The sequence below is a fragment of the Lichenostomus cassidix genome, chromosome 7 (genome assembly GCF_008360975.1).
Source record: "Lichenostomus cassidix isolate B80296 chromosome 7, HeHo_3.0, whole genome shotgun sequence".
In the NCBI taxonomy this organism is placed as follows: domain Eukaryota; kingdom Metazoa; phylum Chordata; class Aves; order Passeriformes; family Meliphagidae; genus Lichenostomus; species Lichenostomus cassidix.
This window is the reverse complement of record NC_139488.1, coordinates 1,836,080-1,863,106: the sequence shown is the minus strand read 5'-3', so window position 1 is coordinate 1,863,106 and position 27,027 is coordinate 1,836,080. Positions and strand designations below refer to the sequence as shown.

At 40.1% G+C, this 27,027-nt stretch overlaps 1 protein-coding gene across 4 annotated transcripts in view; it reads right to left on the bottom strand.

Moving 5' to 3' along the window:
• SPAG16 (sperm associated antigen 16) overlaps nt 1–24,464 on the bottom strand; it is a 368,224-nt gene extending 343,760 nt beyond the window's left edge. For 3 of the 4 annotated variants that reach the window (XM_085065718.1, XM_085065722.1, XM_085065719.1), the window contains exons 1-4: nt 11,943–12,030; nt 9,177–9,223; nt 8,680–8,775; nt 3,999–4,126 (exon numbers count right to left, since the gene is read on the bottom strand). In XM_085065718.1, the coding sequence (XP_084921844.1) occupies nt 3,999–4,126; nt 8,680–8,775; nt 9,177–9,223; nt 11,943–11,988 (317 nt within the window). In that variant the 5' untranslated portion in view covers nt 11,989–12,030. Of the gene's footprint in view, nt 1–3,998; nt 4,127–8,679; nt 8,776–9,176; nt 9,224–11,942; nt 12,031–24,358 lie in introns of those variants that run through there. The other variant, XM_085065720.1, reaches the window with a different exon arrangement.
• Nucleotides 24,465–27,027: the final 2,563 nt, after the last annotated feature.

Here is a 27,027-nt window from a genome sequence, read left to right as displayed (position 1 = left end):
CTCAAAGTATTTACCTTCTATGAACATTAAGAATTCACAGCAGTACTATCCCACCACACTGTTCTATTATACTGCTTTTCATTCTAAAATGTGTATTGCTCATAATAGTCAAGACATGTAACACAGCACTTAACATTAAACAATTGTTCTCTCCCTTCCTTTCTTCTAAATAGCCTAAATAAAGGACAGAAACAAATATTCTTGTTCAAATAGCATTTGTATACATTCACATTCCTTTTTATCTTATGTGCTCAAATATATCAAGATTTTCTTTTTGAGGACTCAGGTTGCAGATAATAAGCACAAATTATTCTGAGCCATCTTCAATATGGAATACAGAGCTCACCTAGGGAAATTTCTTCATTCCTTCCTGTTTATTTTCCTTCTCCTTATTTAATTATATTTACCAATATTTACCTATTTTACCAGCCCCTGAGAACACTTGATTCCATGATGTAGAATACTGAAGGTTGCTTTATTTAAATATTTGTACAGACTGACTTGGATTTGGAGAAGTTAAAGAATCTGAAACAGCCTGGAATGCTGGGTAGCAGCCTAGGAATCTGTAATGCTCGGTAGCATGCCTGGAATCTCCACAAGCAATAACATCTCCTCATTCACTGTCCTATTTTAGGACTCCCCATCTTTTGGTGATATGTCAGTAAAACCTACAAATGCAGAACAGATAGAAGAATGAGACCTCAGCCATGACATCAGTTCACCAGAGGCTGAATGGAGTTGCAACTAACTTAAATGAGACAAAAACTATGACCCCACAAGCATTTACCCTGCTGGGAAGATGTTCTGGATGGGAGCTCACTACAAGGAGCAATATGAACATTATTTGCCTTTTCAGGTGAAAAATAGATTGAATCTGTGCATTGTTTTGTTTCCAAGTAATAAGGAAGTATGAAAAGAACACAGGTAAAGAGAAATTTTAGTTATATCAAATGCTATTTCCCACACCTGGACACAAGCAGCAGATCTGAAACCTGAGGACAGTAATTTCCAATATCAATCATCAATAAGCATGTTGCAGAAACAAAAAGCATTTATAGTACAGAAGTAACCTTTACTTAACATCTTCCAAAAACCTTAAGGGGAATGTTTGTACCTCTGTCCAAATGACTTCCTACAGTCAGCTACACTTTTGCATTCTGTGGATACTTCTTGGAATGCTCATCCCTATGAATTAAGCTGTCACATTCACCACCAGTCGATGAAAGGTTTTTGAAAAATTCAACTGGACATATCCACAGTAAAATTCATTCTATCATCATTTCATTTTCTTAAGTAAATTACTGTAGGAACAGCCTTTAATACTAAGAAAGAAGCTTAGGTGGTTTTTTTCTTTCCTCTGAACAGTAACTGAAGCACAGGTACAATTCCTAACAGAAATATCACAAATAAGGGTACCCTCACAGCAGAAAATCACAACTGTAGGTACTCCTTTACTTGCTGGAAGTATTTCTCCACTGAATGCCTTAAGTACACTTCATGAAAACCATCAACTATCTGCATGAAGACTCATCAAACACAGATGAACCTCAACTCCAGCAGAGCTAAACACTCTGAGAGACAATTTTCATGAAACACAATTAATACCAATAAATTCACTACACCCTTGTCTAAGAACAGTACTAAAAAGGAATGCTTTTGTGCATGTTGCAGAAATGGAAAACCACACAACAAATTGCAGTGAGAAATCTCATTATCTTTCATCAACCTGGTCCTGTAAATCTCACAGACCTCCTACATACCGAGCTGACTGCCAAATAGCTGCTCTTCTCCCTTCTTTCATTACAGATGGAAATTAAATTAGTTCTGAGCACACACAGGTATTTTACTAAGCTTTTCAGAACTACTGAGTTATAATTCTTAAATCACTATTAAAAATTAACCAAGAATCTGGAATCTGAAGGAACAGATGGTTAACTATGATTCTGTCATCAAAGCCCAGTGCAGACTGACTGAGAACAATACGTTATTACTGTACACTTTACATTACAACTCCTAGAACTGGATTTCAGAGGAATCAGGTTGCAGAGAGGCCCTGGAATAAACTGATAGCTCAGAATAACCTGGGCTCTCAGGCATCAGGAGGGAGAGACTAGCAGCTGCAGGCATTTACAGCTGATCAGCCTGTGTACTTCACACTTAAAAGCTGTCAATTCAGTCAATTTTGTTGTTTAATAAACAACAAAAGTGCTATCAAGTCTTCTATAACAAAGAAATAGAAAATTTAATGGAAAATTAGATATTAAAAAATAATTTAACTTTAAAGTTCCTTAAAGTATAATTGGAATAAAAAGTTTATGTGCAAAACAACCTACATAATTAAAGAAAAAAAACCACTACAACTGTTATAAAATTATCCATTACTTCATTGAAAAAAATGGTTTCGGCATAAAGTAAACCACAATCAAATCACAGCATTTTATACGGCTGGATAGTATAACACTGTTTTCCCAAACTCCAAAGTAAACACAGATAATTTGGTCCAATTTAAGTGACCTTTAGATCTCAGACAGACAATAATTTCAAAGCCAGCCTTTCGATAAATTTTCTCTCCGTTAATTAATTTCTCATTTTAAATTCCATTAGTACTTGATCACTCAGCATGAGAGCAAGAGTGTCATCCCAATACATAATGAGGAACCCGAGTACACTAATCTGCTCTCACTTTCATTAATATTGTAAATTATCCATTTCAAAGCAACATGAAACATTTTGAAATAAGGTATTAATGCAGAAAGTCTCTATACAGTAAGATCAGATACTGACATGCTGAGCTCATTTGTAAAGCTACTAAAATTAAAAGTATTACTTATAGAGAAAAAAATATATGTACAGCTAAGAATTTACATGATAGGGCCTGTTAAATCCTGAACTTTCTGTTAAAAAGCAAATTGAATTTTGCCATTGATATAAATTCAGACTCTAAGCGCTTCAAAGAAAGCCGTAGCTTCATAAAAAGGTCACTATTTATATCTGTCTAGTATTAATTATCTTTTAACATAAAAACTATTAAACTTCAAACTTAATGCTATTCACATCAGTTCTTTTGTTGAGAAAGAATACAGAACTATAGTGCTCCTTCTCCAAGGAATCATTTAAGTCCAGCGTTATGCTATCAAAAAGCAGATCATTATTAATTCCAAAGGCAATGCCTGATTGATGAGTGAGACCAGAGCCTTGCAAATGACAGCACAGATTCCACACCTGAGAATATTTCTAAGAAAATTTAAAAGCATCAATGCTTTTGTACAAAAAAGTTTATTTTTCTGATTTTCAAATTATGCTATTTCAAGAGACCTTATTAAAAAAAAAAAAGCCACAAAAACCTCTGAACTTCTCATGTTTAAAACTGAGAACAAGGTAAACCAAAAAGAGGTGTTTCCACTTTTCAGAATTTGTCCAACATAATCTGCAGATTCAAAGCAAGCCTGTAACTTCAAGTATTTAAACAGAACTTTATGACAAGTGTCACCTTCAAAGTAATTCAGCTCTCCTCTAAAGCTTTGCAGCATTCCTCCCCATCATTTTTAATCAATATTAAAAAATACACATCCACCAGAAAGTATGAAGAGAGTGGTGTATTTAAACAAGGCTGCACCTTTAAACTTCTGCATAAAGTATGGAAAAAATCCCTGCAATCTACAAAAGCTTGAAAAAGAAGATAGCAACAGCTCAAGAGTTTACTCCTCTGATTACTGTATAACCTAGATCTTAAAAAAAAAATCATATTTATTAACTGCTGTAACAAAAATTGCCAAGTAACGAATATTCTGATTATTCTACTTAAACAAGGGTTTGCACCCTCATTCTCACCAGGAATGTGTCTGTCTGTTAAAAAAACTACGTATTTAGGAATGACTTCTACTAAAGAGAGTTTTCTGAAAAGATATCCTGAAATATCTTTATCCTGAGATATCCAAAAATGTTTGAATCCTGAGCATCTAATTCTCAAAGTAACATGGTCACTTAAATTATTTTACCATTCAGTCTGGAAGCAGTCAAGGGTTCTAGACATTCCCAGTCTGACCAGGAAATTGCAGAAGAAGTCATCCATTGCTTGAGGTATTTCTGTTATTGATTGCTCAGAAGTCAAAACCGACTGAGAAGCCTGAAATTAAATTTTGATAACTGTTAAACTTACAAGAGAAATGTCATTATCATACTTTCTGTTTCTGAAGTCATCTAAAGTCACAGATCTACTGGAGTACCGCTGAGTGTTTCCCTTTATAGATCAGAAGTGTTAACAGTGATCCTTCTAATGTTAGGGTTTGTGAAAGGTTATAATGAAGTAACTCAAACCCCACCTTACTTAAGCAGATGTTCCAAACCAAACATCATCTGGTAGAGACTTGAAAGTATTAAAAGCGATGGATGATTTTTTGCCACTGACCAGAGAGGAAAGTCAGTCCTTATCTAATGCAAAATGTAGCAGTCCAAGGCAACAGCAGAATGGCTTGTATGCTTTTTGTAATGGTGTATGCAATGGTGGGACAGAGAGAACGCCATCTCTGTCACCTCATCCCTTAGGAATAATTCTCACAAAGACCAAGTGTCCCTTTGCTCTCAACATGCACTGAAGGAAGCTGCCAGACAGCACTGCTACAAGTGTGAGCAGAAGGCAGATGGTGCACCAGGGCTTCATGTGCAGCTCCCCCTGGGCCACCCAGACAGACAGCTCTGCAGAGGAGGTCAGCTCACGGGGCAAGCACATTGCCAAAGCAGAATCAAAACAGAACAGAGCAATCCTACCACAGAGAAACATAAAAAAAACCTCCCTTTCACAGCTTTCTGATGCAATGCAGAATCTCTTCCCTTCACCCAACCCCATTCAGCCCACTCAGCACACAGCTTAGTGTTTAGCTCTCCAAGAGAGAACTCAGCATGCAAGGAAGTATGAAAAAAAGGAAAATATGACCCAGCCTGAGACTACTCCCCCACAAAAAGCATTTAAAGATAATGAGATGAGAGGGACTGCCTCAACTTGGCAGCCAAGGAGGTGGCCTTATTTCATTTAGATACCAAATGGATTGTAGTGACTTGACATAGCTAAATATGAGGGTCTTGGCTTTTGGGAACTCCATGTGGGCACAGTGCCACAATGGACCTGCTCAACAATGCACGACAAGCTACTGCACTGCACATGCATCTTGCTGAGAGATTATAAGAAATACCACAAAACTGAAAAAAAAAAACCCACTGAGAGATTTATCAAGCCATGCTAAAGGCTGTGACTGCAAATCATTTCCTCCACCCATTTAAAAAAGAATCTGTAAGGCCAGGGATTTCTGATAACTCCATTCATTTATGGCTTATTCATGCCCTTAGTGGCAGCCCTCTCACTGTGAGTGCATAAATTACCTGGAGACAAAGGCATTTCTCTTCATAAAATAAAAACACTGGAAAAATCTCTTGGCCATTGTGTGTAACACAGAAAATGTTGTCTTCAACCCAAGCAGCCTCCCTAACATAACCAGAAAGGATTGTACATGTCTGATGGAAGCCATGTAACACTGCTTTATGACTAATACAACATGCCAAGAGCAATGTCATATTTAGCATATTTTCATTACTAGAGCTCCAGTACTTCAGGCAGAACTGTTTTCTAATTGCGGTAATAGAAGAACCAAAGAATACATGGGCAGACATGCAGCTGCATCCCTTGGCTTGCTTCTTTCTTTATTCCAAGTGAGGCAAATGTCTAATATTGTTGCTTGTAGTTTTCCAAACACATCTATAAAGCCAGTCTTCGGAAGAAGTGACACAGCTTGATTCCCTTAATAAATGGAAATATGATAGGAATTCATTTCATGCGTGCAGAAGAGAATGTATTAGCGAGATACGAGCACCAAGCATCATTTCAGGAACCAAAGCTCGAGCTGGGAACAATATAGGGAGAAATTAATTCAGTGTAACAGGCACAGAACTGGAACTGGAACTCAGGAAACCAGAACTAAATTCCCAGCTCTTTCCCAGACTTTGAGAGTGACATTAAGTCAACTCCTTCCTTCAGTTTCATACTGACCGTGGATGACTACCAACAGAATGGCATAACAATTTTGTTGTACCTATTGGCTTTTTTGGATATGAGGAAAATATAATCAATTCACGTGATGCAAACAGACATCCTATAGCAGTTCTATGGCCAAAATCATCTTAATAAAAGATTCTGACCATAGAGCCAAAGTAAATTAAGCATGTGCTTTGTTAAATATTTCTTTAATTAAAATATTCAAAACATTTTGGGTATAAGAGCTTAACCTTAGGTACTTCTGCAATGCTCCTAAGAATTTCTGTCCACTGAAGAAATACGACCATCAAACAAATTAATAATTTCTCTGGAAAACAAGGTCAGATATTCTTGAAAAACTTACTAGATTTTAGAAGAATATAAAAAGGGAATTCAAGGATTTTAAAATGTTCAAACAAATTGAAAATCAAGCATACATAAAATGTAACATTAATGAATGCCAACATTACTTCAGATTATCATCTAAGATATTAAAAAGACAACCTTGAAGTCTCACAGCTGTAACTACTGAAGAAAGTTTTTCAGCCAGCTTTCATCTTTGTGTGTGGCTTTTCAGAAGTTCTGCATCCTTTTCCTACAGTCCCCCTCAGCTGGATATTTTCTTTCATATGCAGAATAGTTTTTGCTTGTGTTGAAAAATAATTTATATTACTTAAAAATGTCTCAAAAAAAAAAAAAAGAAAACCAAGAAAAAGAAAAGAAGAGATGCACTGAAGGACAAATGATGTTACTCAACTTAGAAACTCCGGATATTTTTAGAATCTGCAATTAGAAAATATCAAATATTTAATATTTTTGGATGATCACTGATCTGTGCCTTTTCAATATAATTTATTCAACATAAAGATTTGCACCTAGCATTGAAATGAAACCTTTAGTATTAGATTATGTACACAAGTAAACAGCATGTTGAGCACCAAATGCACACAATCATTTGAAACTATCATCCCGGATATGGTTATTACATAATTTAATTTACTTTAGCCATGATTACAAGCTAATAACTGGGGGAATGAGCCAATTATTTGCCATGGCAAGAAGAAAGCCTTCTACTGTGCTTCCCAGCTCAGAGTTTGGATGTTGATTCAGTATTAATTCACAGGAAATGGTGCTTCTAACTCGGGTCACCAGAAGCATTTGCAACACTTGGCTTTTCCAGGGAATTAATATCAAACAATCGAGTCAGTGAGCCTCACAAAATAGACAGTAAATTGTTATGAAAGCTGTCAGGGAACTAGCAAGTGTATTAGAACACTTTCCTATTCACGTCTTTCTGTCCAAAGACTGAAAACATCACTTCAGTTTCAAAATTATGGAAAAAATGAAGCCTCTGAAGAACAAATCAAGCAGGAAGAAGGCAGGCAACTCTTAGCATAAGCCTAAAATGAAAGAGAATTTGAGTTTAAGCACACACGTTCTCTGCTGGTTTTAAGGAAAGGTAACAGTTTCTTCAGTCTGATTAACTGGGATAGACATTAATACTGTTTCCCACCACTCCAAGTTCAACAAATCAATGAAGAGGTAAAAGATTACTTAAATACAGCACAGTCAAAAGATCAATAGGTTAAAATATTCTCCCTTTTTTCACTTTCTATTTTATCATCAACTCACACAGCAAAACAATCACAACCTCAGCTATCCCTAAGGAACATGAAGAATTTCCACTACTTCCTTAGCATTAAGCATTTGCCATCTCAAACACTTCTGCCATCTTTCCCTTAATTTTCAGACATATTCTGTTTCAATACAAATAAAACTCTGGTATTATCAGTTTCCACTCAAATTCTGATCTAAAATACAAAACTGATCTGTTGATAAGCACCAGTGCAGAAGAAAACCCTCTATTTTTAGGTTAAGTATCATTCACATCATTTCACCTTTTCACTATTAATCATTTACATTTGCCAAACAAAGACTACAACTGTACCTTTCTGATGAGGCCCCAACATAGTGGTGACATTGGAAACACAGCAGGGAAAAGCACTTTTGCATTAGATTGTTAAAAACAAGGAAATTCAGGTAAATTGTATCTTGAATAACACAATACAACAATCCCATTGTGTAACTCTAAGCTGTTACACAACTGCTTTGAAATCAAACTGTAAATGTAAGGAATGGCAAAAACTAATGGTGCGAAATGATGGATAATTTCATTAATATTTTGATTTAACACAGTGTAACAGTCCATTCTTTATTTTCAATATAAGAACAATCTCTTCTAGCGAAGCATTCAAGTACAACATTTTGTGGGTGTTAAGCATAAGCATTTTCTTTCCTGTGCCAGGGATCCCACTCTCATTTAATATGCCCAGATGAAAAACAAACTCTAAAATACTTATGCATTGCAATAATATTAATATCTTTTAAAAAATCTAGCAACATGTTTGCTACCTGTATTTGGAATATCAGGTTGTCTACAGAACATAAAATGAACACAGACTGAAGGAAGAGGAAACCCAGGAAACATAAGTTGCCTTTTCCACTATGGCATACGTTTACTCTTAGAAACTTGTAAGAAAAATGAGACAATCTTTCCCACATAAATACTTCATAGTTAATGTAAATTATTGTGTGTAAATTTCAAGCCACTAATGCCAACTGAATTAGAGACACAATGTTTAGGAAGCTCTTACCATAACTTGGGCATCTTTAGTCTGCTTTTGAATAGTGTGCAAAGCCTCTGACAGATCCTCATCTTCACGAAGACTAAGCTCATCATCTGCTGAAACCTAAATGAAATTATATCAAATTTGGTATCAACACATTTTATACATCTTTCTTTCACAATAAACCCGATTGCCACTCCCAGTACAACTGCTGGAAATAATTCCCTCCTTGTTAATAAACCATTTTGCCATAGTTAAACAGAATTCATACTACTGAAATATCCAAATAGATGTTTTATCCAAATAGAAATACCTCTTAAAAAGTATTTAATGTTCAAATAAAATACACAACAACTCAACACTAGATCTTCTATTGAAACATAGATATGCCCACTATCATCACACTTTACAAAAGGAGATTCAGGTCATTTCTCTTAGAATGTCTATGTGGCTGATGAAGTAAAAAGAATGAAACACAAACACTCTACCAAATATATAAAAAGATTATGAATTTAGTAAGTTACCTCTTCATACTGATAATCATCTTTAGAGTCATCTATTATGGTAATGTCTGCAGGTTTAGTTAAGTCTGAAACAGCTGGTGCATGTGAGGAGCTCCAACTAAGAAAAAAATATCATAAAATAACCATCTGTAAATCTGTTCTCACTACCTCCACCCTTGTTCTTTTTGACACAAGACTTTCAAGGCTTCCTGCAGCCTTGACAAGAACAAGCCTTTACAGCAGGTTTGAACACCATTAAAAATTGACTCATCCAATCTCAGAAGCCAAGCACTATTCCAAATAAAAACAGCCACTAAATTGTGCTCTCAGCCAATCATTGGTTTTGAGAGGGTCTTGGTGCACTAGGATTTCCACAGCCTTCTAAGCATAAGTAGCTTCATTCTCTCAAAACCAGCATTTTTTAGCAAATTCAGATGTATGAGTTCAAACATGAATACCTGAGGTCAAACCCTGAGCACCAGAGGACCACTTACCAGAGCTGATGCAAATGCCTTAATAATCACAACACTGTTACAATAAAAAGATGAGGAACTTTCAAAACGCAAAAAATTCATTTGGAAATTATCTACAGTTCCTTGAAATGCTTTAGAGTCAAACTTTTGATTAAACATAACCATAAATAGTCTGAAATAAAAGCCAAATAAACATCTTTTCATCCACTAGCCTCACAGCCCATGAAAGTATAATGAAATGTTTTTAGCAGCTGCTGTTGACAGTTTCCCTAGGAAATCAGTTAGCCTACAAGTGACCCATGTAAATAAACCAGGAATTAACTTCCAAAGAAAACAAAAGCTGGCAATTCAGTACTTCACACACAGAGAAGAAAAAAAAAAAGAAAAAAAACCCCATGTTTTTCCGGCTTTGCATTAAGTTGCCCAAATCTGAATTATTCTTCTAAAAAACAGGCCATTTGCCACAGTTTTCACAGTACAATATATATGTAAAAGTACCAAGTATAGGTAAAAGTATCATCTGCATTCAAGACCTCAGCTACAGAAAAACTCAGATAAATTGTATCCATCTGGAAGGCTAACAGCTGAACACCATAACCCCTTTACAAGTAACAAACTTTCAAAAGCTGGGGATTTTTTTCCTCAATTTTCTATTGACCTGACTGTCCTTGTGATCCCCTATGGTTTAAACTAATGTGCCATTGCAAGCACTGTGCCCAGACTAAAATATAACTTAAAAAATCCTGGGGTTTTCCTCCTTCCCCCCCCCCCACCAAAATCATAGCTGGGTGCACTATAAAACAGAGAAATTAATTTTAAAAACTACTGCATTTCTCAACAGTCTTAGATCTGCTGGGATAGTGCTTTTTTAAGCACACCACACTAAAAACAACTGTGCAGATTCACTATGGTAGAAATTGAGGCACAAGCTGGAAAAGGACACTTCTACTTTCTGAAATTGCTTTTGTATTGGCTTACAACTTAATTACAGCAAGGCAGGAAAAAAAGTATGGCAGGGTGTAAGACACTTAAGTATGATTGTATGTCCTCTAAAAGCATGACAGAGCTTCTTGATCTGCAGCTCACAGTTAGAACAGAGAACAGGTATAGTTCATCTGACCTAGTGACAAAACTAGAATTTGGGTCATCTGAACAAAAAATTACCCATTTAAAAGTCAAACTTCCAACATGATTTGCTACAACTAAGATGTGGAAAGAATTGGACAGGGCTTTTTGCTCCACAACAAAGTTATGTCTAGGTTTTGTATCACAACCTTTGTACTCAGTCATACTCAGCACAAACAAAAACCCATGAATATCCCAGCAGTTACTCTACAGTGGGAAATTAAAGGAGCACCTTTTCCAGCAGCACATTGGGACTGTGAGTCTTAATAACAAACCTTGTCACTCCTCCACGGGTATTTTGCATTTACTGCTCAAGAGCTAACACAGGAGAGGCAGCAAGAGCCTTTCATTTCAGGATTTTAACCCTGCTCAGGCTGCCCCATCAGCAGTGGAGGATTCAATTCCCCTGCTTTTCCAAAGGGCACTCAGGATCCCTGAGCTTCAGCCAGGAAAGCAAACACCACGTTACAGTGAGCAAAACCCCAGTGCCTCTGCAGGGCCAGACCCCAAAACCCCACGTATTAACAGAACGGCTTGGGTTTAAAAAGAGCTCTAAGGCCAAACTGTTAAGCTAGCACCACATCCATGTTCACAGCTAAACCATGTCCTCAAGTGCCACATCCACACAGGGCTTTTCAACACTTCCAGGGATGGTGTGAGCACCTCTTCCCTGGGCAGCCCGTTCCGATGCCTGGCCACCCATCAAAGAAAGACATTTTTCCTGACACCTGACCCTCCCCTGGCCCAGCCTGAGGCTGTTCCCTCTCCTGCTGTCCCTGTTCCCTGGAGCACAGCCCGACCCCCCTGGCTGTCCCCTCCCGTCAGGAGCTGTGCAGAGCCACAAGGTCCCCCTGAGCCTCCTCTGCTCCAGGCTCAGCTCCTTTCCCAGCTCCCTCAGCCTCTCCTTCCCCAGCTCCGTTCCCTTCCCTGGACAGGCTCCAGCCCTTTTCAGTCTCCAGGGCCAGCAACCCGCAAAAAGAACCACCGAGCTGGGGGATTTTTGACTTCCCCCTCCCCTCAGCGCTGCCCTCGCCCCACCCGATCCCCGCCCCAGCAGGTGCCGGGCCGCCCCGGCTGAGGCGGGAGGAGCGCTGAGGGGACGGAGACGGAGCGCTGAGGGGAAGCGGCACCCCGAGCCCAGCGGGAGGACAGGGATGGAGGGGGAAAGACTGGGGAGGAAGAAGGATACTCTGCAGAGTGAACGCCGCCTCAGAGACGCCCGCCGCCTCCGCCATGGCCGCGGCGTTGCCGGGGGCGACCTCTCGCGAGGAGAGCGGCGGCGGGAACACACGCGGGTTTGATTTGATTTAATTTAATTTAATTTCGTTTAATTGGATTCGCTTTAACGTAATTCAGCGTTTGTGACTCGAGGCGGAGCTCCTGGCGCCCTCGGGAGCGCCGTGAGGAGCGGGGTGTGAGGGCGAGGAGCCTCGGAGGGTTCCTGGAGGGTTCGTCCCCTCACGACCCCGCTGAACACACACCGCCCGCCTAAAATGGAAGGGAAAAACAGAGATGAGGGGGAACATCGTTTCACCTCCTAAGAACGGACTGATTTCTTCCGCAGACGGAACATTTTTGTGGCTGGAAACTGAGCTAAGTCCTGTGGGACTGATTGCTGAAGTCCCCTCAGAACGCAAGCTCTCCTGTGATTGCGTGCTCGCGTTTAAAAGCAGGCGTTTTCCCGGGCAAAAGTCTGGGAGAGCAACTTACTTCTGGGGAGAACACTCGTCGCGGCTCCTAGGAGTTTGAAATCAAGTTGCAGGATTCGACAGAAAATGTGCTGTTCCTTTTTGTCATTTTAAAGTAAGCTTAGAGGTCCCAGTCCTAAGTTTCCATTGGGTTAAGGGGCTCCACATGCTATAGGAGCTCCGAATCAGTGCTTGGATTAATGTAAAGTAACGGGAAATAAGTGCCCAAAGTATCTAGGGGGAAAAGAAAGTAATGAAAAAAGAGCTAATAATTGTGTTGAAAGGAGAGGCTCCTGTTTTGCTTGCAAGATAAAAAAGATTTTTAAAGAAGAAAAAGAAGGCATTAAAGAAAAACTAAATACAGCCTGAAGATCAGAGAAGATGTAAGAGGGGGAAACTGAATTATGTAATTCAGTTAAGACTTTAGCCTGAAAAGATACAATTCTGGAAGAGGACTTGCTGCCTGTGAAACTATTGTTTAGCACTTTGCAGAGATTGTCACACAGGATTGCCATTCCCCTCCCATGGCAGACACATTCTTGAGAAATTATGAGTACTTTGGCACTGTCAAAGTCTGCAAGTTGTAATAAAAGAATAGTGTTTTGTCACAAGATTGTCACAGCCCTGCGAAGGTGACAAAAACTGTTGTATTCCCTCAAATTCCCTCAAACACTGTTGAGTTTGATACATGTCAGCACTTGAACTCAGCTGATTTCAAGAGGTAGCGGGCAAATGCTCACATACCTTTCTTGGTCTTTGATGGTTGGGGTTTTTTTCCCCCATTCAGATTAAACTGATGTGACCAGAACAATGTTCTTTCATCATATCCAACCCAACAGAGCCATCCTGAACTCCAGCAGAGCATCTCAGAAAAAGAATGAGCAGAAGTGGCAGCATGAAGCACAACATCCACCAGTCAGTACTCCCAAACTGCAGCTTTAAAAGGTGATAATGGAGTTGGGATGGCTACAAATGAAGGCATTGTTCTCTTAGGGAAGTTTCCAATTTCACCACAAATCACAGAATAAGTGTAACTTTATGTCATAGAGGCAAGCACAGCTGATTAATACCACTCAATTCTCTCAGCAACGTGTTTGCTGTCAGCCTTTACACAAAGAGTTGAGCAAACAAAATGCTAAGCAATACCCTTCTCTGAGTTTTCTCTCTCTGCAGGCCTAACTTCTCCATACAAATTTTTCACAGGACTTCTCTATCTCACAAAAACATGGAAATATATGGTATATATATATCCACAACTGAAGAAGACTGATGAAAGCTTAAAAAGGGCTTAGAGAGGTGCTTCAGGGAAGATTAAGATTAGAAAACAATTAATAGTGAAGGACAAAAGGATCTCAGTCTTCTTGGTTTATTAAAGGAATCGTTAAAGAGCTTTGATCAATGTCAGTGGGTAATGGATTTGGTAGGAAAGGCTATGCAGAGATAGAGCCATATCAAGAATGTAGATCTAGGTTAGATATTAGGAAGAAATTGTTCCCTTTGAGGGTGGGGAGGCCCTGGCACAGGGTGCCCAGAGAAGCTGTAGCTGCCCCTGTATCCCTGGAAGTGTCCAAGGCCAGGTTAGACAGGGCTTGGAGCAACCTGGGATAGTTGAAGGTGTCCCTGACCCTGGGTGGGACTGGATGGGCTTTAAGATCTTTTCTAACCTAAACCATTTGGAGTTTCTATAATATCCAATAATATTGAGAATTAACTAAAAATAAGTCACAACTAAAAGCCAAGAGCAAATTTTTTAGCAAATTCAATTAATTTTCAAGTATCCAGAAGGATTTTAGCAACCACAGGGTTCTTTATAAAAGTTACATTCCACATTCAGACACATCACATTTGGATACCAGCTAATTCAGGACATCCTATGGCTCCCATTTTCAAAAGGCAGATGTGGTCAGTGCCTTTTCTATGAAAAAGGTTGAAGGAAGAAGATAATAAATTCTATCATGTGTGGAGGTTTGCTAATATTGTAAAGGACCCATAGAGTTTGATTACTTTTAAATAACAGTCACTTGGTCAAAGATTGTTATTTCCCAAAGATTTAAAGCTTTGTTTGGAAACTATGTTTGGTTGGCAGCTTCTAAACTCTTTATGTCATCCCACTGTGACTATATAAATGGCTTCATCATGCTGTCATTTTCCTTCAAAAGGCATAACAAGCCAACTAGTTTCTCTCTACCTTGTTCAGAGCCACCTGCCATAAATACTTTGTATTTGATTATTGCTAAGCTCAATTCCAAGCACCCAATTCACCCTGGTTTATAGCCTCATAACAGTCTGGGTTATAAATGATTATCATCTCCCAAATGGCAGCAACCAGTGCTGTTACTGTATCCCATAACTTCTCATGAGAAAGGCATGGAAGCAGCATCTGCTGTAGCTTGAGCATTTCATTCGACAGGCTGTTTAGGCTTTTCTCACAGAGCAAAGACTGAGCCTTGTGCCTTCACCAGATAGATCAGGAAGACAAGGTAGAGGATTTGAAAGAGATCATTCATGGAAGCTGGACAAACTGGAATGCTCCAGAAGCACTGCCTGTGCTCCTTGTCCCTAAGGGCCAGGTACTCTTCCCTTTACACCACCACCTGAAAGACTGAGACTGTCCTTGCATTCCAAGCAAAATATCCCCTCCTGCTGAATTCGACAATCAAACTGACTACAAGTTTGACAGGTTGAGTTAAAAAAACTAGAACAACCATATGAGCTACTTTCAGTGACTTTCCCTCCCCTGCAGGAACACATCCAAAAGGTTCAGTATATGCACTTCATCACAGCAGACAAGCAGCCAACAAAGAATTATCTGCCCCACTGACTTTTACACACCCATTTCTAATGGTTCTTCAGTGCAGCTTTTGGGGAGAAAGGACAAGGCAATGTCAGCAATTCAGCTCTCTGAATGAGCACAAAGCATGGCCAGGAATGCTCTAACAGCAGTAGCACGATGACAGTCAAGAGGCCATTGTCCACACGGCCATGGTGGAGCACGGGACCACAGCTGGAAGCCAGAATGAGTTGGCAAACATCTTGTTCCAACTTCTGCTGTGCCATCTGGCTTCCAGTGAGGTGACTGACGTTAAATGTATTTTCTCTGTATTACCATCTGGCAGCTGCTTGTACAACAACCGAGTAACACGCAGAATTTGGCTAAGAGTTATCCCAAGAATCGCATCAAGGGTACTTGTAACACAGACTCTGAAGTGGATAAAAGCTTACAAGGAAAGTTTCCTTAACTGCAGGCATTACAGGCACAGAGTATCGCAGGTGGGTAAGAGGGAGTGGGAAGCTATACATCCCTATGTTTTGCATGTGGTTATTTTACAGAGGTCCCATTAAAGTTTCTACGTGGACAGGAGGGACATGCACAGAGGTTTCCAAAGGACACGAATATTGAATCCAATGATACATCTGTTTTTGAGAAACATCAGCACATTTGCCATGCTGTGGAAACACAAGCGCTTTCCCAAATTTACAAAAGCAGGACTTTTTTCTCCTGCTGTAATGTTGTGTGCCAAAGGTACTTCTGATAACGGAAGGAGATTTAAGGAATTGATTCATACAAACACAGTCTCAAAAAGATGTGACTTTAACAGAAATTTCATCTAAAAATGGCAGGATTTCCAAGTGCAGTGTAACTAGAGTGTAATGATACCTGTAATGCCAGGTCATCTTTATAAGAGTCAAATTTTCAAAGCAGAGGGGCCATAGTAACCTTGCTGAGCTTTAAACCTAACAGAATAATTTGCTTCAAAAAGCAGGGTAGAATTTTTAATGAATATGATCCCATGACAGCTTAAATAAATCAACTTTCTACTCTACCTCCTGCTGTGCACTCCTGCTTTTTTCCTTGATCCTGGGCTCATGCTCATATGATTCTCAAATTATTTAAACCTAAAAAACCAAATCCAGATGAAATTTTAAAAAAAATAAATAAAAGGAAGGTGGGTGTTTGGCTTTTTCTGTTTGGTTTTCTTTTTTTTTTTTTAAATGAGGAAAAGTAATACCAAAATGCCAGAGGTTTGGCATTCAGAGTTAAGCTGAAGTGACTAAATGTATTTTGTCTCTGTAAGAAGAACATTAAATATATAGGCCCCTCTACATTTCCAGGTATTTCTATAGATTAGATGTCAGATACACTAGGTTTCTTAAAAAAGGGTTTGAATGGAGATTGTATGGAAACAAAAAGTGTCCGTTTCCCAATGCATCAGCAGTTCTGCTGATGGTCATTCTCCTAAGCATTTTATTGAAGCACAGTGGGCATTAGATGCAATACTGGTTATACTTTTTAATCACCAAATGCAAAAGATTTGGTGCTTTCTTCAATATATTTTTAAAATTGGGTCTGATTTTTGGCTTCAATCTCTTACAACTCTTTCACAGGAAGGAAGGAGACAATAATCTGCTCAAAACCCAACACCACAAGTGCAAACAGAAGCGTGAAGAGTTTTGACTGTACTTAGAGGAAAATTTGGGAGTAAACAGCCAAACATTTTGTCAGTAATACAGCAAAGACATCAGTACAACATGAGCACAGGGCACAGCTCGATGGAGTGCAGGCTTCCCACTGCAGACTCTGGGATGGTAATGTATATAGTCCAGTCTGTACACTGTCATGGATAATGCAAGAGTTATTCTAGCCACACTGCTGCTCTTGCCCAGAGCTACAGCCTCCACACCTCTGACTGGTGTTGCCCTTGAAAATTATCAGGAGTATTGGACAGACAGTACACATTGGCTCTCCCTGTTCTAAATCTGGGAGCACTTCTGCATCACAGGTAGAACAAATTGTGCTAAAAGACAAGAGAGATGCTATACAGGAACTTCTTAGTTTACAAGTGTAGAGTGAGCTGTGTTCTCTCTAAACTCCAGTTTTAGAAACAAGTATTTACACAGCTTATAGGGAATAATGATCATCGGTTCATGATAATTAGAGGCTTTTCACTTAATGTGTTCTTCTCTCCTTTGAAATTAAGTTTAGTTAATATGCTTTTCAAGGCAACTGTGACCACAAAGCAGCTAATGCACTCCTGCTACAAGCTAAGAAAAAAAATGAACTCCCTGTGACTGGTTTAAAAGAAAAAGCCACCACCCCTAGCACAAAAGACCAGAAAAAAAGTGCTTTATTTTTCTAGTCTGTACTTAGCAAGTCAGGCGAGAATGGAGACACCACCATGTCTCACAAAAACACGAGCTAAAGGACAAGCAACACAAAAGCTTGCAGAAACTATTCCTATTTCTTATTTCACCATGCTTCCAAGGGCTTCACTACTTGTTACCCAGGTGATGCATCTTTCCACTGGATATCTAATTCTCATACTAATAATTAGCACATGCCAGAGTCCTTTTAGGTGGTTTCCTGCTTAATTTTTTGTGTTTTGGAGGTCATGTATGTACAGGCTCATATTAAACCAGACATAACAAAGTTTTCTCTATCAAAATCAGATTAAAATTTCACATAAAGGAATACCTCTACCAAAACCATAAATTATTCAAAATTATTGGGTGCTTCAACAAATTTTTTTCCTTGCACCAAATCCTCTTTTTCATCTATGTTTTAGTAAGATAGAGTGCAGTCTGCTTCACTTTTTTTCCTTTTTGTTACCTCAAAAACATTTGCCTTCTCTTTGCTGCTTTCCTTGCTTGGACTCACACCTTCCTGTTTTTTTGCTTTAGCTCTCCTTATTCTGACCAACCATTTCCATTTCTGTTTTTAGCAACTTTGACAACTCTTGGCTATTTCTTCAACCTGTGTTTTCAGAGATAGGCCTAGAATAAATTGTGTATTCTTGTTCTAAAAAAACCTCAGGAAATTATACCCAAAAAATGGTCCAAGAGGTCACAGAATTTGATGTAAAATGGGCAAAGAGGAGCAGGTGACTTGTTGCCAAAAGCAACATTTGCTACCAGAGCTTTTAGCCAAGCCTTTCATCACCTGCCTAAAGCTTGTTGCCTTTATGGTGACCAAGCATGGAATTTTAACTTCCTCTAGCATTTTGGGTTTTTTAACTACAGCGTCTTTTTTTTCCACATACAGAATATGAAAATATAAATAATTTGAAATTGTCTGTCTCTAACCTGTCATAGCTCAGCTGAGGGTGGCAGTGTATATTGGTTTCTCTAGATTAATATACAATGAGGACTGCACTGTCTTTATGTCCATCTATTTGCTTTATTATTTATAGAAATATAGAACTCCTGGCAATAATTCTATAAAATTGCAGCATTTTGAATAATTTTGTTAGAAAAACTGAAACTGTTGTATCCAGTACTGATTGCCATTTGTGATGTGAATGAAGTATTTCATAGCTTTCACTTTCACATGCCTCTGATGAAAGCAATAGTACAATATTGGCACCCTATACCTAAATGTCAAAGCTTTGCTTTGTGGGGTTTTTAATATTTTGTTTAAATATTGAAGTGCCGCAAAATTGAAATCTGGAAATGCTATGTTTAAGTTCTTTCCTTTTACCTTCACACTGCTTGTAGCACAGCCATAACTTTTGCTATCAAGCCATTTGCTCATTTTTGTATAGAATAGAGTGAGCAAATATTGGTAATTCAACTTCTCAAACTAGACCTAAATCTTAGGCACCCTGTGCTGCATTTGAAGATGTCCAAAGTGGTTTAAAATGGACTAACTCGCACACTGGAAGCTTATCTTAATATGAATTCTTATTGTACTTCAGCTGTGTTCCCAGTAACTTAGAGACAAATCCTTAACATAAGATGAGAACCTAAAGAGGCCTACAGGGACACAGAAATCTGAACCCAAGAGGCTTTTGCTGACTCTGAATCCTTAAAATTGGCTGTGCCAACTTTGTCCCCTTTCTGAAAATGGCAACTGCAGTGCCTATGTCCAAGAACTGCATCTGGGTCCCCACTGGTCTCCATCCACCTCCTGAAACCAGGGCTGAAGGACCCAAGCCCCGAGCAGGACATCCTTTCAGATAAACTCTTTGCAGTGCGGTTTTGACCAGAGGAGGCAGCTCCTCTGTGTTGATTTCTATCCTCCCTTCCTGAGGCTGCAAGCTGTCCAAAACAGGCATTTTACAGGCAATCTAATGGCTGCTGATTCCTCTCCATTGCTCAGGCACAGAGAGAAATGGAGCCTTATTTTTAATAGCAGTTTACTCCACTGGATGTTCACATGATATGGCTATTTAAGGAATACAAAATTTATCCACTTAAATTAACCAGATTTAAAAACAAATACCTCCCCCTGTAAAATTTCTGACGCTTCAAAATATTCAGCTGAGTTCAGAAGAGAAAATTCAGAATTTTCTCACCTAAATTCACCTTTAAACTTCTGAACACATATTCAGACTTTACTGGGACATAATGTGTCTTCACTGGCCAGCACGACCATCTTTTCATGCACACAAGAACCTCAGCTCAACTTGCTAGGCTTTGTAGGGTTGATCACTTTAGAAATGGTTCTGTTCAGAAGTGACAGTTCAATGCCAGCTAGGCAAGGTGTGGTTCCAGATCTACTGTCCTTCCCCGGTTCAAACCCCACATCAAAGCTCCTTATAGTCCATTCCTTTTGGCAGAAATCTAAAGCAAAGCATGGAAAGAAAAGCAAAGTATGTGGAGTAACCCATCTATATCCCTTTTGACATTTCCATCACAGATGTGCGATTTTCACTTTACATTTTTTATCAAGTTTTTTAAAGCACAAGCCAGCATTAAACCTTTACAAGCTAGGGACTACAAATCAGTTATGTCTGAACATATGAAAAGGGCCTGCAGTTGCAGAAGGCAAGATCTCTCGCTTGAAAAAAAACACCATCAACAAAAACAAGCCCAAAAAAACCAAAATCAAGCCAACCTTGTGGACAAAAGCACCTTTCCACATGAAGCTGGGGTTTTGAGTCAGCCAGAGTTTTTGAAGGAGTACCTATCTTTCCAGACCTCAATTCCTTTTCCCTCTCTCCATCCCTCCGTTCAGGAGGGAGGATGCCTACATGGCACAAAGTACATGTGTGTCTTCAGCTGTCCTGGGAGACTTCACATGATGTCAGACTCCTGGTGAGCCCTCAGCTGGAGCACTCCTGAGCCTGGACAGCCTTTCTTTTGCACTTCAGTTGGCAAGGCAGAGCATCTTGCCAAGTCTTCACCCTCCTCAGCCCATGCCGGGTACTTTCACAGTGAGCCAGCAATTATTCAGACTGGCATGTGGTCAGGTCATGTGTCAGATACATTTATCTCATTTACAAGCAGAAGATTCTCCAATGAATAATTCAGAAAGAAATAATCACCTTCATGGTCCATTTTCCCAACCCCAGGCTCTGTCTCTAACAAGCACCCGCTGAACCTAGCGAGACATGTCGACTACAGAAGGAGCAATTTAAAAATCATTGTGTATACATGCAGACAACACCCCATGATTTCACTTACTGCTAAAGGCAAACAGCAATCTGTTGGCCCAACCCTCAGTGAAATCACATGAGGTTTTCCTATCAACTTAAAATGGAGCTGGGCTGAATCTAATAACGTGAACTCAAAGTCCATCATTCACAGGCTCTTATCATCACAAGTAAAATGATGCGCCTTTTGGAAGCTACTTGTTATTTTCTACTCACCAGCCTCAGGGCACACCGGTTTCCACAAAGCATATAAAAATAGCAATAGCTACACTATGATATTGCCCAGAAAATCTAAGGCTAAAGGAGGTAAAGTTATGGCAGCAATGTTTCCTTGATCCCTCCTTTTTTAAATGAGATTTGCCATACTTCATAAATCCATGGCTAAGTCTGTTTTCTCCTTATTTGTTCATGAATCTCAATTATAAAACTATTAAGATGGTGCAGAGAACCTATTTCTTCATTTGTATAATATCCCATGGGTTACCTTCCTTCGTGCAAACAAAACTGCAGAAATTTTGGTAATGAAATTACACAGGATAAAGATAACTTATGCTAAATAACAACTCTCATGAAAGTGTTAAAACATAACCCATTCCCCCAGTCTGTTTTTTCATTCTGAGAGTGGCTGGTGAGATTGGTGTAATAGTGACATCCATCAGAAATCCCAATATCTGAAGGAAGACATGTAGGAACAAACACCAGTCCATTTTTTTCCTAACTGCATCAGCTAGTCCAACTCAAAAATATTATCATTCCTCCCAAACTGTGCCTGAAGAACAGCAATTTAAACACAGGAGGAATGCAGGAATAACCTCTAAACTTTGCACACTAAATTATGTAGCAGACAAAACAGACCTATAAATTTTGCCTTTATGGCAAGAGCCACAACAGAGGATTGGTTTTCTGTTTGACTCTAAGCTGTCTAACTGGACGTTTTCAGACTTGACATCTCACTTGCTTCAATTTCCGGACTCCACCACGAAGATTCCCTGAAGGAAATTGGGCTCTCAGCAGGATGACACCTGAACTGAACAAAACCTGCAGGCATCTCCATCTGCAACACTGCCTCTGTTCTCATTCACCTGTGAGATGAAGGTGGGTGCCCTCCAGCCAACTTGAGCTATTCCCAGTAAGCCCAAGTGAAGAGGTCAGTCTGTATATGAAAAGCCTTGTGATCATTAAACACTTTGCCTGTTCCTGCATTACACAGAACACAATGCTTAATTAGCTCCTGATTATCACTCCCATTACTGTAAATTAATATTAACACATAGAAATGATTCTCAGCACTGATGAAATTGGTCCCCTTATCTGGGTATGATGACAGTGCCCATACACACAGACCAAAAGCCTCACTCTGAAAATCCAGAGTGAATTGGCACTGGGAGCTGGGTCCAGGTTCACAGATGGACTTTGTAAAGTCAGCCAAAGCCTCCATATCTCAGTGTTTATTCTTGTGCATGTATGGAAATGTAGATCTCAGCTCTGCAGTTTTAGCCCACAGTGGAGTTACCAAGCATGATGGCATTTCATTGCCAATATAATTTTATAGAGGCACTGGTTGTTAGGATACAGCTTTGTTCACCACAGTTAACCATACTGTCTCAATTCATCATGCACCCGCCGGACCATAAATCTGCTAATTAAAGAGAGACACATCTCCAACTACAGTATTTGGACAGCACCTTCCTCCCAGGCATGTATTCAGTGGTGTTCCTCTCACTGCACTGTGTCAGCTTGATGCTTTCACTGGTCACAGCTAATTAGGACTGAGTGAGCTATGCTATTGCAGCTCTAAAATGCTGATGTTATAAGCAGCTCATATCCAACATGGGAGGCTGAGAGGAGCCTCCTGAAGTCACAGCAGTCTCCATAGCAGCCTCCCTGCTTCCCACATCCCCCTTAAAGATGTCCAGGAGGAAAGACAAAGCCCAGCTTGGACCAGGCTCAGCTGGTTTCAGTTCCAGCACTCATACCCATCTGCTGCAAAGTGCAGTGGATCAGATATGAAAATCTGGTAGGACAGGAAGTCTCTATCTGAACTTTACAGAAGGAACCATTTGACTGGGTCACCATTAAGCCATGTGCCTTTAGTAATGCTGAAAGCCTGTATGAGGACTGCCAGCTTTGCCCATAAAAGTTCCCTGCTTTTCTGTAATTCTATCAGTGATAATAAGGGCCCTTAATGGGGGTATTTATAATCTTTTTCTGATCCATCCTCTTTACTCCTTAGCCATTAGCACATAAAAAATCCTTACTTCTGCACAGGGAATTAACATTCCAACCATGTCAATTCCTCTAATAGTGCATTGTCTGATCCTTTATTAGAGGGAATATTCAAGATCTGTTAAAATCAGGGAAAAGATCCTATGGGTGTCAATGGTCTTTTTGTTAGGATCCCATGAGAACTTTTTCCTCCTGACAAAGCAGAGTAAATTTCCAAAGACTAAGTATTATTGAGACAACCTCTTAATACTGAAAAATCAAACATTTACAATTCCTTCCCTTCCCATCTTCTCAGGTGTTGGTACATCAACTTGCCCCCAGTGATAAACTCTGGCACTAAGAACACATGCACATTGTCCACAGCTGAAGGAGAGAAAGTGATCATCTTACAAAACTCAGATAATTACAAAACTTCTCCAGGCATCCCAGAATGTCCTCTTATTGAGCAAGAAAAAATTATTCTCTTTTAATATTTGAAAACTTTTAATCTAAAAAGCACTTTTAAATTATCAAATATTTGGGCCTTAAGTGTGAGGCCATCTTGGAGCTCACACCTTGCATTCATTGTGGTAATTCCCCAAGGATGTGTTGTGCTATCCAGTTTCTCTCCCAACCAGCAGCTTCACAAATTGACAAACTATAAGAAGGGTTTCTTCTACAGAATGAAGAATCAATAGCTGTCTACTTGGATAGCCTCAAAAAGTGCTTAACTTTTAATTGAATGCTGGACAAGAAAATGCAAAGCACAAGAGCTCAAAACAGCATGAAGCCTGCATAATTATCTTTCTCCTTGCAGTTCCTCATGTGGGCTGGTGACTAATTAAACACATGTGCAGGCTACAAAATGATTTGCACAGATACATCTTTTGTCAGCTTGCAAGGGGATCTAAGCCAAAGGAAAGTACCTTCAGCAAGGAGCCGGAGCCACAGCCAGCTGTCTGGTACTGTCATTTTCACTGTACCTTTGCTTTAACTTTGACCATCTAGAGCAAAGACAAATTAGATTTTGCATCTGCTTTGCAATGAGACAAATAAAGTTCAAAATAATGTTGAACTTGGGCTTCTAGGATAATAGAAACACACATACAGGAGTTTTAAAGCATCTTGATGCTGACTTCATGCACTATACAGATACATTTTTCATTCTAAACTACCTAGCCTAATATAAGCCATTATATAACACAGAAACAATTTGAAATTAGCATTTTTCTTCCTGCTGGTGCAGAAACACAAACCAAGTAAAGCTTTTAATCTTAAAATCCCTTCTTTACCCATTATCATGTTAACAAACATGATAAAACATCCATTAAAAGACATACCTGTTTTGTAACATAATAGTTTTGTAAAGTATTTCTCTAACATACAAGCCCTATCTTCCTCTTCTCTCTCCTTTCCAGAAGAAAAAGTCTGCAAGCCTCTTCACCAGGGCCTTAAATCATGTCTCTTTTCACATCCAAAGTGAAAGCACCTGCCCAGGCTGGCTCTCAGCTGGCAGGATTGAATTACAGCCCAGCAACCATTGCCCTAATAGGAGGCAATATTATTAACTTTAATTCATTCCCATCAGCATTGATCAGAAGCAGTTACTGAGTACCAGGAAGACACTGGGATGTCAGTGCATGGCACTCAAGGCCAGTGTAATTACCACAGAAATGGAGGACGCTGTGATCAGTCCAAACAACAGTGTGTAATTATAATGGAAAGTTCTGATCTGTGGATTTCATCCCGTGTGCACTGTATGAACACTCACACATTCAAAGGCTTGTGGAGGCTTGTGGTTTCTGTGAGTCTGCAGTCCCCAAAAATTGTCAGCTACTCCATAAACTGTTGCTGGCAGGTACATTTTTAAGGTGATGATGAAAATCTTCAAATTATATTTCCCACTAGTGAAGCACCACTGTGCAAGAGAAAGGAGACAGCACTGCTCATAAATGGTACTGCTGCAGGCTGTGCAAATTAAATGACACTGTCAGATATGGCAGAGTGTGGCTCTGGCAGAATAGTTCGATGCCAGTCGAGGATCCCAAGAGTTCTGGTGGAGCAAGACTGGAAGAGTTTGGATGTGTCAGTTTCTCTGCAAACCATTACTTTTGAATATCCAAAAGCCTGAAATCCCCCAAGCAGAGGGATGCCTTCCTGACAACATTTGCTGTGAGAGGGCTGTGGTAGAAGTTGGGATGAGTGAAATCTTCAAAGATGAACGATCCTTTCTCATCTTTACTGGCATTTGCCCTCCATCATCATTTTATAACCTCCCACATAAATGAATGCATCACTGAATGCTGTCTGCAGTTCTCCACTTCCCCGCTCCTCTTCTTCTGCTGGACATCCCCTTTCTCCCTCCACGCCTGGGGAAGCACAGGAGGGGTTGTGGTAACACAGCATAGGCAGAAGATTGGCTTCTTTTGCTCTCACTCAGATCTGCCTGGATGAAGCCCCTTTCATCAGCATCACTGCCCCACACCCCAGCAGAAACTTTCTGTCGCCACTCCCTCTCTCCCTTTCCCAAACCCCTGGAAGCAGGAGGGGGCAGCAGTGACAACAGGGCTGGCTGCTCACATGTGTCCTCACCACGGCAAACACCACGCTCAGACTCAGCTCAGTGAACACCAGCTGGACACGTGAGAGCTGCCTGGGGCCACTTCAGGCCATAAACTATCCCAGAGGTGTCTGGGAATAATTCTAATTTCAGGTGTCCCCAAGACAGCTGTCCCTGAGCTTGCCCAGCCCGTGTAGCTCGGCTCCCGTGGGATGCACAGTTCCCGAGAGCGCATCCGGGGCTGCTGCCAGTCCCATAGCGCGGCCAATGCTGCCACCCTAATGCAGAGCAAAGAATAATCGGCACCAGGCAGGCGGGAAGAGCCTCTGTCGCTGTCCCTGCACTGGGTGCCCTCAGGGAACCAAGCTGGGGGGTGTTTTGTCCGCTCGTTTTCAGAGATTTGAGAATAGGCATCAGCAGCCTCCTGCAAGGCACGGGAGTTTCCCCGAAAGGCATCCCGGGCTGGGAAAAGGGATGCACCGTGCTAGAGGTGCAGCCCTGGATGATGGGGAGCAGGGAGAAGGGAGGCCACTAGCCCTTCTCAGCCCATGAGTGGTCAAACAAAGAATTATTAATTTCTTATTAATTTCTTACATGCTTTTTCTCACAGTCATATGATGTGAAAAATCGTTGGAAAGAAACCTTCAAAGGATATCTAGCAGAGCATTATTAAACTGATGGGAAAAGACCACTGACATTTTTACCCATCCTAAGTCATTAGGTAACATGATTTTTTGCGTTAAAAAAAAAAAACCAAAAAAAACTTGAAATGTGCAGAATAGCTGAAATAAATGCTGTTGCCTACTAGTTGAATATTTTGTCTCAGTGAGTGTCTCGGTAATTGCTGCCCGGAGCAGCGGGGAGGCACAAGGCAATGCTGACATCTACTGTCGGCAGCTCCGAACCGCCCGCACCTGCTGCCCGCAGCCGCAGCAGCTCCGGGAATCCCGGCTCTAGCTGGGGCCAAGCACACGCGTCAATGAACCAAGGAAATATAACCCCGGGCACGGTGTTACAGCCCCGGAGAACGAATGATCTGAAGCGCAAATATTTATAGATGGCGTACTGCACTGCTCTCAATTTTGTTACTGGGCTAAGGCACCTTCAAAGTACATATTCTCAGAGCAGGTAAACATTTGCTTTCTTTAGGACCCCCACAGGACTTTGGTGCTTTAATTTATTCCCCCTTCTGGATTTATTTTCTCCATTTTTACACTGTTCCTTTCATCCAATTAGTACCAAAATCTTCCCCTTTTTTCATCATGGTGCAGACAGGAAAAATGTTTTATTCCCTGCAGCAAGAAAGAATAAACTGCCAAAAAAAGCCCTGAAGATTACAAATGAAGCTTATAAAGCTGTTTGTACTTCTGCTACAGCGCTTGAATGCTGTGTCTGTAATAACAACAAGTGACATCCAGGAGTCCCTTGTATTGTACCTTACAGGAGCCA